Below are 10,380 nucleotides of genomic sequence, written 5' to 3'. Positions count from 1 at the left end.
CCCAAGAAGGAACAGAAATGTCTCTGGTCCCATCATCTTTAAGAACCTGGAAGAGGGCAGAGGCTTACGGGAGTTGTGGAGAGAGGCAGGTGTTTCTGGGCTTTCAGGCCCCTCTACCTGCCACACTCTGACCCCACCCTCCTCCAGGAATCCCTCTTGGCCCAAACCACACCAGCTCCAGGTCTACATGGCAGTCAGTCAGTGAACTCACTGTCCAAACATCCCTGTACCCCAGCAATAGGCCCCACACTGAGTTCCCCCATACAGCCTCCTCTCTCTGTCCCCAGACTCCACCCAAAATTGCTATACAAGTGAAATCAAACTAAAGAAAACATTAAAAGCAGCCTCGAAAGGGTGAAGGAGTCATAAATGTGCAGAGGAGGTGAAGGCCGTGGGAGGGCAAGGAGCAGGCTCTCTCTGCTGGGCGAAGCAGGTGGGAATGTTTCTCGTGGGAAGCAATAGGCCCTTTCCTTTACACAGAGCTTTCCTTCACCTATCATCCTCTTCACCCTCCCAACAGCCCGGGAAAGTAAGGATGAATCCACATTACAGTTAAGGAAACAGAGGCTCAGAGAGGTTAAGAACTTCCCCCAAAACCATACAGCTAGGAAGGATCCAAACTGGCCCTTGAACCAGGTCTTCCAGCTTTGATTCCATTGCCCGGGTTGCCAAACCCAGTTGCTTTTCCATGGATGATTATGATCTGCATATGTTCTAGGGTCAGCTGGTGAGACCACCTGCTCTTCCCCCACCAGCTGCCAAGGTCTCTCTATCCTGCCCTGAAGAACAATGTAGAATGTGGAGGTGAGGTGGGAATCGATCAGCCTGATCCTGGGTGAAGGTCCTGGGTGAGGTCAGCTGGCTGTGGAGATTAGAGCAGATGCAGGACAGAGTGCGGGGCATTTCATGAAGGACTTATGGCAACAGCAGCATGATGGCAGTGTTTGGTTATGGAAGGATTCCTAGAGGAGGAGTCACCCTCTGAGGAAGCTCATCGGCTCTTCTTCCTTAAGTTCCTAACACTTGGGTGTCCGGCTAACCTCCCTGGGGGAAGACCCACATCCCCAAGGTTTGTACTCCATAAGCATTAAAAGAATAGCACTCATTATCCTAATAAGTGGCCCAACGACAGACAGGAAAGCACAAACTAGAAGGATGGGGCTCCCAGAACCCCCAGGAGCCAGAAGTCATAGCAGCCTTAGACAAGAATAAACCACTATCCCACTTCCAGCTTTGTGCAATGCAGTCTCTAAACACTCCTCTAGGGATGACAATTTAAGGGCTGGCCAACAGAAGGAATACCTCTTGTAGCTGGTGGTCTGGAAAGGGAGACTCACATGACCTGTTTCTTCTTAAAGAGCAAAGGAAAGGTGCCCACAGCAAATTTATAGCCCCAAGGTTACCCCAAGGTTGAATTCTCCAATTCTTTTGACCAAATGGAAGAAAGTGGCTAGAGGGAGTCTCCCCATAATCCGCAAGTGGCCATTATTGTGGCCACTGAATGTTGTGTGGTTTGCACTTTTGCTGGGTGAGAAATGAAAGCTCTGGACCAGCGCCTTCTGGGCTGGAATCCAGAAGGTTCCGAGAGATCATCTGCCCCAGCCCTCTATCCTGGCACCGGCATGGTCAAAATGACCGCTCTGGTCCTGAACCACCTTCCAAGCAATGCTGCCTAGATGGGGTGGGATTCACCTGACCTATTGGCCCCTGAAATGCAATGATTTACTTGAGGATGTGTCCTCTGTGGAACCAGATAGATGGATGCAATGATCCCCCAAGCCTCACCTAACCCAGGACCCTCCAACCTCTCCCTTGAGACAATGTCTCCTGCCTGTATCCCAAACCCAGCCACCCCCAGGTTCTTGTTGAGTTCAAATCCGTCTCCAAGTGTGGGTTGAGGGCATCTCACAGAAAGACTGTGAGAAAATTAATTACTTAATGTATGTAAACGAGCTTTGAAGATGAAAAGCGCAAACGCAGTCTCCTTAATAACATCTTCAAGACTTCACGGAGCCCCAGAGTCGCTGCTGAGCTCACCTTTAAGATGAGTCCGTGGGGAGTTGCTGGCAAACTCCCCAAGCCCATAAACAACATAAAATGGCTTTTCACTCCTTTTATGCAGCCAACCCCAGCTCTCCCCACCAATAAAAGGACCAGGGAGGATCAGAGAAACCAGAAGGATCCTGAGCCTCGCACTCTGCCGCCCGCACCACCTTCCGCTGCCTCTCAGACTCTGCTCAGCCTCACACGATGTCGTGCCGCTCCTACAGGATCAGCTCAGGATGCGGGGTCACCAGGAACTTCAGCTCTTGCTCAGCTGTGGCCCCCAAAACTGGCAATCGCTGCTGCATCAGCGCCGCCCCCTACCGAGGGGTGTCCTGCTACCGAGGGCTGACGGGCTTCAGCAGCCGCAGCCTCTGCAACCTGGGCTCCTGCGGGCCCCGGATAGCTGTAGGTGGCTTCCGAGCCGGCTCCTGCGGACGCAGCTTCGGCTACCGCTCCGGGGGCGTGTGCGGACCCAGCCCCCCATGCATCACCACCGTGTCGGTCAACGAGAGCCTCCTCACGCCCCTCAACCTGGAGATCGACCCCAACGCACAGTGCGTGAAGCAGGAGGAGAAGGAGCAGATCAAGTCCCTCAACAGCAGGTTCGCGGCCTTCATCGACAAGGTGGGTGAGGCCTGAGACGGCCCAGAGAAGCCTCCAGCCCTGCCCTCCCTTGGGGAGGTCCCAGTCTGCTGAGGAGACAGGATGGCTGCCGGTTTGAGGCAGCAGAGGGAATGACATGCAGACCCATACAGGTGGAAGGGTCAGTTTCCATCACTTAACTCCCACAGCAGTTAATGAGGTCCAGGTGTGGTCTAGAAATTGAGCCTGTGATCCAAAGTGTGTGTATGTGTGTGTGTGCATGTGCGTGTGTGTGTGTAGCGGTGTGTGTGCGTGTATGTTAGTGTGTGGTGAGTGTGTGTATATGTGTGAGTGTGTGTACGTGTGTGAGCATATGTGTGTGTGTATGCATGTGAGTGTGTACGTGTGTGAGTGTGTGTGTGTTTCTTGAGCCAAGATGACATAGGACTATCAGAACTGTGTCTGAAAAACCAGACTGGGCAGCAGGTGCTGGAAGAGTGGGAGATAACAGGGAGAACAAAAGACCTTGTGGCTCCTAGCCAGGCAGCCAGTGAAGGGGCTGGGGTAATACCCACAGCCATGCTGCCTCTCCCAAGTCCTTGCTGCATCACTCAGCAGTGTGAGACCCCAGGCAGGTTACTCTGCTGTATAACAGGACTGCCTCATCCACCTGTGAGGATTAATGAGTCCATGCGTGAAACATGATGGCAAATAGCACTCAATATATGTTAGCTGCTATTATCATTATTTTCCAAGGACAGTGGTAGGTGAGGAGGTGTGACAGCCAACCCAGGCCTGGCAGCCCCTTCATGAGAGAGGGCTGAAATGCAGACGGGGAGGTGGCCAGGCTGGTAGGACGAGGCCCCCTAATGCAGCCAGAGTGTGGAGAACACTGCATAGCTGTGAGGCTGCCTCCCAAGAAAGTTTTGTGGGGGAGGCTGGGATCCTCCTTCACAGGGTCCTCCTGTGTCCACAGGCCTCTAGCAGAGCAGAAGGAGCAGCTTTGGGGGCCTAGGATCAGGGTTTGGGGGCAGAGGCAGTGAACTTCCCACTTTCACTCTTTCTTTAGTGATCTGAGTCCATCCTCACAGTGACAGGTTAGACTGGGTATCAGCGTCTCCACTTATCAGACAGCAACTTGGAGCTGAGGGGGTGTATACGAGCAGCTCAGACATGCTGTAGGGGGAGGCAGAGCATGCCTATCTCAAGACTATCGCTTACCATGAGCTGGGCATTTCACACCTTGGGGGGTCTCAATCTCTCCATGTGCAACATGGAGTAAGTAATATCTACATCCCATAGGGCTGTGATAATTGAATGGAATGTATAGTTAGATGATATAGACATAGACACAGACATTAGACATGGATGTGTATATCTTAGCACAGGCCTTGGCACTAAGTAGTAAATATTTAATAAGTGTTGCATAAATGAGCAAGTGAAGGGCAACTGGTAATTATAATAATAGTTAAATAGACTGAGCATTTACTACGTGTCAGGGACTGTTCTAAGCACTTGATATGCATTAACTTGTTCAATCTTCACAACAGTGCTAAGGACAGACACTATTCGCTCCATTTTGGAAAGGAGAAAACTGAGCCCCAGGAGGTTAAACAACTTGCTCTTTAAAGTATCAAAACTGGGGCTCGAAACAGACCTTTGGCTTTGAGTCAGACTGCTTTCCCTCACACCCACAGCTGCCTCCCTGGGGGCCTGGGAATGGGCCCCTTGAGCTGCAGACACTCAGCTTTATGGTTCAGCCCATTCAGCCAGCACCCGGGGGCAGAGAGACTGTGGGGGACCAGGTGCCTCCCCCCAGGCTCCCTCTGACCCTCTTCTCTCCACCTGAATGGCAGGTGCGCTTCCTGGAGCAGCAGAACAAGCTGCTGGAGACCAAGTGGCAGTTCTACCAGAACCAGCGCTGCTGCGAGAGCAACCTGGAGCCACTGTTCAGTGGCTACATTGAGACTTTGCGGCGGGAGGCTGAGTGCGTGGAGGCCGACAGCGGGAGGCTGGCCTCAGAGCTCAACCATGTGCAGGAGGTGCTGGAGGGCTACAAGAAGAAGTGAGTGCAGCAAGCTGGGGGAACTCAGGGGAAACTCAGAGAGAACGCTGGGAGGCTCTGCCCATAGCCCTCTTGCCACAGCTTCTTTCAGATTCCTCTAGCAGGCTGCCTGGAACCCAGAGCAGATATCTAGATTTCTTCAGATTCCTGGGATTCGCCTCTAAGACTCCATCCCTGTGAGCTTTAGAGCTACTTCTGGGGGAATGAAGAGAGGAAATCCAGTGGAATTCTAGCACTCTCTATGTCCCTGTCCTTCACAGCTTACCTTTATGACATGGGCTCTGTGATCTCCCTGCCAACGGAACCAGCTCTCTTGGGACCTAGGATGCACAGATGATTTTAGACTTGGGGGAAGGAATGTGCATTCCTAACCCCATCTTAGAGGCAGAAGGACTGCGGTGGAATGAAGCCAGGCTAGGACAAGGGCTAGCCCATGAATCATACACAAAATAGATCCTGGAGGGGCCAAGACAACATCTGGAGGGGATTAATCCCTTTTCAATCCCCAGAAGAACTTGCCCAGGAGTTGGGATGGTATTCAAGGTCCAGTTTCTCAGCTCCAGCCCTTCTCTCTCCCACACCCAGGTATGAAGAGGAGGTGGCCCTGAGAGCCACGGCAGAGAACGAGTTTGTCGTTCTAAAGAAGGTGAGGAGCTGGTCATGGGCCAAGGAGGAGGGGGGCCCATCAGTGCAAACTCCAGCGAGGGGCAGGGTCATCATGCTGACCAAAGGCACCTTTCTTTGGTCTCCTCTCACATGCTTGTCCCCTCCGCTTTGTCCCACTGCCAGGACGTGGACTGCGCCTACCTGCGGAAATCAGACCTGGAGGCCAATGTGGAGGCCCTGGTGGAGGAGTCTAGCTTCCTGAGGCGCCTCTATGAAGAGGTAAGGGGGCACCTGCCACCCAGCCAGGGCAGGTGGAGGGGTGTTTTGGAGACAGGGGAGCAGTGAGGCAAGGGTGCATGTGTGTGCCTATGTTTGCCAGTGTGCAATATAAGTGTGAAAAGAGCTTGCACATACATGCCAGGGGCCCACAATACAAAGGCCACGTCCACGTTCATGTGTGTGAGGAGCATGGGGTGTACATGTTCTTGGGCTGCTCTGTGTCTGTGACCTCTGCGTGTTGGTGTGCTGCCTGTGTGAGTGCCAGTCTAGAGATGGGCACGAGTATGTGCATGTGTGGTGGGGGTCAGGATGGCTTCACACATAGGGCATGGTCCTCATTAACGGACTAATCACTCATCCTGGCATCCAAACCCCAGCTCCCCTGCTGGGTGACTTTGGATCAGATCTTTTTCACCCTCTGGGCCTCAGTTTTCCCGCTTTTAAGGCAGACACTGTTCCCAGATGGCCTCTATAGCCCCTTTCAGCTTTGTTGTTTGTAAGAAACCTGTGCATGAGTGAAGGTGGTAGGAGCAGGAGTCATGTAACCTTCAAGACCAGTGCCCAGTCTGGGAAGTGGACATTGCCCCCTTTGGTGGATCACTTGGCCCAGATCAGGCACTAGAAGCAAATGCACTGGCTGTTGGCCCCACAGGAGATCCGCGTTCTCCAAGCCCACATCTCAGACACCTCGGTCATAGTCAAGATGGACAACAGCCGAGACCTGAACATGGACTGCATTGTCGCTGAGATCAAGGCTCAGTATGACGATGTTGCCAGCCGCAGCCGGGCCGAGGCTGAGTCCTGGTACCGTAGCAAGGTGAGTGGCACAGGACACTTGCCTGCTAAGCATGGCAGTGGGAGGGATGTGAGGCATCTATTAGAAAAGGCTTCTCTTGCCTGGGGATTCTGATCCATGAGGACGGTACGAGAAAAGCCAATAGTTCTCAGGTTGAAGTGGCAGGGCAGGACTGCCATGTGTGGTTGCACAGGCTGAGCACTGTACAACCCGTACAGTCATCTGTGGTGCCCTGAATGGATGGGAGGCCCCACCCTGAGCCTCATGAGCATCTCTGCTTCCCCTAGTGTGAGGAGATGAAGGCCACAGTGATCAGGCACGGGGAGACCCTGCGCCGCACCAAGGAGGAGATCAACGAACTGAACCGCATGATCCAGAGGCTGACGGCCGAGATTGAGAATGCCAAGTGCCAGGTGGGGTCTGTGGAGGATTCAAATACCCAGCACGGGCAGGCTGCAGCACCTGGCCCTAATCAGGCCTCACAGTGTGCCCATGAGGAAGCAGGGACCCAGAGGGAAGGCAGGGGCTGTATCATATTTCACAGCAATCAGACCATGTCACTGACTTCCAAAGGAGGATCCAGCCCCTTCCTTGGCCACCTTGTGACCGCCATCAAGGAGAGATGATGAAAAGCCCACTCATCTCCTCCCTCGTGTTCACAGCCCCATTAACTACCTGGCCATGGGCCAACCTTCTCTCCAGGACCCTCCTCTCCCTGCCCTGGCTCCATCAGCTTGGGTGAGCCAAGCTGTGGCTTCTCTCTCTCATTCTGGCCCTCGTATCTCCACCTGATAGCGTGCCAAGCTGGAGGCTGCTGTGGCCGAGGCAGAGCAGCAGGGTGAGGCGGCCCTCAGCGATGCCCGCTGCAAGCTGGCTGAGCTGGAGGGCGCCCTGCAGAAGGCCAAGCAGGACATGGCCTGCCTGCTCAAGGAGTACCAGGAGGTGATGAACTCCAAGCTGGGCCTGGACATCGAGATCGCCACCTACAGGCGCCTGCTGGAGGGCGAGGAACACAGGTGGGGCTAAGAGGACTTTGTGGGGTTTCAGAGGTGGAGGCTGTGGTCCTCCAGGAGTGAATTTCCTTGAGCTGAGTGTGAGCTACAACTCTGGCCATGGCTAATACAATAGCTTCAATAATAATAATAATAATAATAATAACTGAATGCTTCTGTGCTAGACCTGTGCTAAGTGTTTATTTTATAATCCTCACAATCCAATAAGATAGGTATGGTTTTTCCCATCTAAAGATAAAGAAGCAAGCTCAGAATTCAGTGCCTTTATCATGGCTACGCAGTTAATAAGCAGAAGAGCTGGGACCTGCACCCAAGTCTCATGCCTCCCAAATCCGTCCTTGCTGAATAGCTTCCTACTGAAGCTGCTGCCACACAGGCCTGTGTGTTACGATGATGATGCACTTCTATATGTATTTAGCTCTTCATCAACCACAAAGCCCCTTCACACCCTGGTGTATCTGATTCAACTCTCCTTCCTGTGAGCTTGATTGGCACCATCGAGGCTGGCCACCATCACTCAAACTAGGGGCACTGTTCATAATCTTACCCACTGCTGCTGAAAATCAGAAAGCCTTGTCTTCATGGTTAAAACCATCAAAGAAAGAAAGCATTTAATGCAGATTTGGGGGAGCCCTTCTTGCCTCTCAGGGGTAGACTCTGTACACAGAATGACCCTCTCTGTCCCCAAGCAACCATCAGTCTCAAGGAATCCAACTCAGTGTCTGGAACTAACAGAGTTTTCCTTCTCCATAGGCTGTGTGAAGGTGTGGGCTCCGTGAATGTCTGTGAGTATCTGCCTGAAATTCTCCTGGAAAAATTGCTTTTTTGATACAAAAGCTGAACGCATTGGCCTATGGAGTTCATAGGCCAATGAACTCATGGAGCCTCGAGTGTTTCCCCAACTGTTTCGCCCTCCCCTGGCTCCTCGGTGGGGGCCATGACAGGTGTTAGAGAAAGCAGAGCTGAGCGCTCTTCACAAGTGTTGACAGTGAGTTATATGCCATGGACCTGTGGCCTGGCAGCTTTGCTCCCTGGGGTCCAGGGGTCCTCACCTCCTTCCTGCCACAGTCCCCTAGATGGGCTGTGCATGTCAGGGACAGGGCCTGCATTGTTGACCACCAATTCCTTGGAGAGGGAGGCAGCTCCTGCAGTGCCCTGGGGCCTGTTGTAGGGTGGGTGAGATTGCAGGGAGCTGCTCACCCCTGCATATCTCCTCTCTCCACAGGTGTCAGCAGCTCCCGTGGTGGAGTCTCCTGTGGGGGCCTCTCCTACAGCTCTACCCCAGGGCGCCAGATCACTTCTGGCCCCTCAGCCATAGGGGGCAGCATCACGGTGGTGGCCCCTGACTCCTGTGTGCCCTGCCAGCCTCGCTCCTCCAGCTTCAGCTGCGGGAGTAGCCGGTCGGTCCGCTTTGCCTAGTAGAGTCATGGAGCCAGGGCTTCCTGCCAAGCACCTGCCTGCCTGCATCACTGCACTGAATGGCATGTGAATGGAAAATGTGTGCTTGCTTCCAGAATCTTGCGGATGTTCCTACAGAGGGAAGGACCTACAGAGGGAAAGACCCTCGGGCCGCTCCCCTGCGCCTTCTCATGCTAGGGAGATGCATCCTAGTTGTCCTCCTGGCAGCTGTTTTCAGAGGCATTCCCAGCCCTTCACCTAACTCCTACTTAGCTCCAAAATACCTGTAGCCAATTTGCATTATTTCCCAAGCTCTCAGGGACAAGACCAGTCCCCCAGCATGGTGGTCAGCACGGAAGCTCCACCTCCTGGGTGAAGGTGCCATCTTAACCATCCAGCCAGGCCACCCACAACCCGAGAATCAGGGAGAAAGTCCCTCCCCAGCAGCCCCCTCCTCCTGGCTGGGAAGAATGGTCCCCCAGCAAGCACTTGCCTGTTCATTCCTGTTCATGTTTTGCTTCTCTCTCGGACTGCCTTCCTACTTCTGGGCTAACCTGTTCCAGCCAGGCTCCTCAGGTGACCTCGCAGTTGAGAAGCCCATTATTGTGGGGCATCCTTTTGCCTACAGTCCCTGGTTAGGGCACTTTGGACAGGTCTTGCTATTCAGTGCACCTTTGTACATTTCAAAGAAGACTCCATGGCTGCTCCAGATGCCCCCTTGCTGGGTGCAGGTGGGAACTGCCCAATGCAGAGCTGGTGGGACAGAGAGTTAAGCCACTTCCTGGGTCTCCTTATGACTGTCTATGGGTGCATTGCCTTCTGGGTTGTCTCAATCTGTGTTTCAATAAATGCCACTGCGATGCAAGGGCGTGTGGTCTTGTGAACAACTTCTCCACTCCCTTCTTGCCTCATCTCCAGCTGACCAATCCCAGCCCAGCCCCATGCAGTGTTTCCCCAGTCACCCCCCAGAAACTCTGCTGCTTCCTGTCCACTTCCACAGTCTGATTCCACTCGGTCGCCCTCAGTCCCCTGAGGCCTGGACTACAGACCAGCTCCCCACTAATGACCTCTTTCTCCCCGACCCACCCTACGTACTCCCAGCAGCCAGAACTCCATCCCAAACTCACTGCTCTCACCCTCTCCTGCCTGGCTCAAGTCACTTCCTGGCACATGTGTGTGCTTCTTATGCCAAGTGCAGGCTTCCTGCATCACCTCCTTCCCCAGCTACTCCTCAGCCCTATCCAACCCCTCCATGCAGTGCTCATCCTCCCAGTCATAGACTCCACCCCAAGGAGACAAGTCTACCCTCTGAGGCAGCCCAGAGCCACTCTCTCCTACATGCTCCTTGTGGACACATAGTCCATTCCACATCCTTCTTCCCATTTGCCTTTGCTCAGGGCCCTCCTCTGCTCCCCAAAGCTACCACCCTCACCCCCACACCCCCCAGCCCTCCCCCCGCCCCATCACATAGTATCTGGAACCCTGAGAATCTCTGGTTTTGTCTCTGTGGATCTGGGCCAGAGATGTCAATGGGTGTGTCTAGATCAAGCTGGAAATTCCATAAGGACAACAAGTATCTCCTCCTGGCTCTGACC

At 53.6% G+C, this 10,380-nt stretch overlaps 1 protein-coding gene across 3 annotated transcripts; it reads left to right on the top strand.

The window, feature by feature from the left end:
- Nucleotides 1–755: 755 nt before the first annotated feature.
- LOC100446746 (keratin, type II cuticular Hb5) lies at nucleotides 756–9,650 on the top strand. Of its 3 annotated transcripts, XM_054527967.1 has the most exons (10): nucleotides 756–1,069; nucleotides 2,123–2,670; nucleotides 4,485–4,693; nucleotides 5,279–5,339; nucleotides 5,483–5,578; nucleotides 6,231–6,395; nucleotides 6,662–6,787; nucleotides 7,170–7,390; nucleotides 8,141–8,172; nucleotides 8,613–9,650. In XM_054527967.1, exons 2-10 carry the CDS (start codon nucleotides 2,251–2,253, stop codon nucleotides 8,804–8,806), a joined length of 1,524 nt encoding a protein of 507 aa, XP_054383942.1. In that variant the 5' UTR covers nucleotides 756–1,069; nucleotides 2,123–2,250; the 3' UTR covers nucleotides 8,807–9,650. The 3 variants fall into 3 exon arrangements, with proteins under 3 accessions (XP_054383942.1, XP_003780390.3, XP_024112730.1); XM_003780342.3 differs by lacking the exon at nucleotides 756–1,069 and having other exon boundaries at nucleotides 2,090–2,670; XM_024256962.2 differs by lacking the exons at nucleotides 756–1,069; nucleotides 2,123–2,670; nucleotides 4,485–4,693; nucleotides 5,279–5,339 and adding an exon at nucleotides 5,225–5,278.
- Nucleotides 9,651–10,380: the final 730 nt, after the last annotated feature.

Source organism: Pongo abelii, chromosome 10 (assembly GCF_028885655.2).
Source record: "Pongo abelii isolate AG06213 chromosome 10, NHGRI_mPonAbe1-v2.0_pri, whole genome shotgun sequence".
NCBI lineage: Eukaryota > Metazoa > Chordata > Mammalia > Primates > Hominidae > Pongo > Pongo abelii.
Note: the sequence above shows the minus strand (reverse complement) of the source record. Positions and strands in the feature narration are given on the sequence as shown.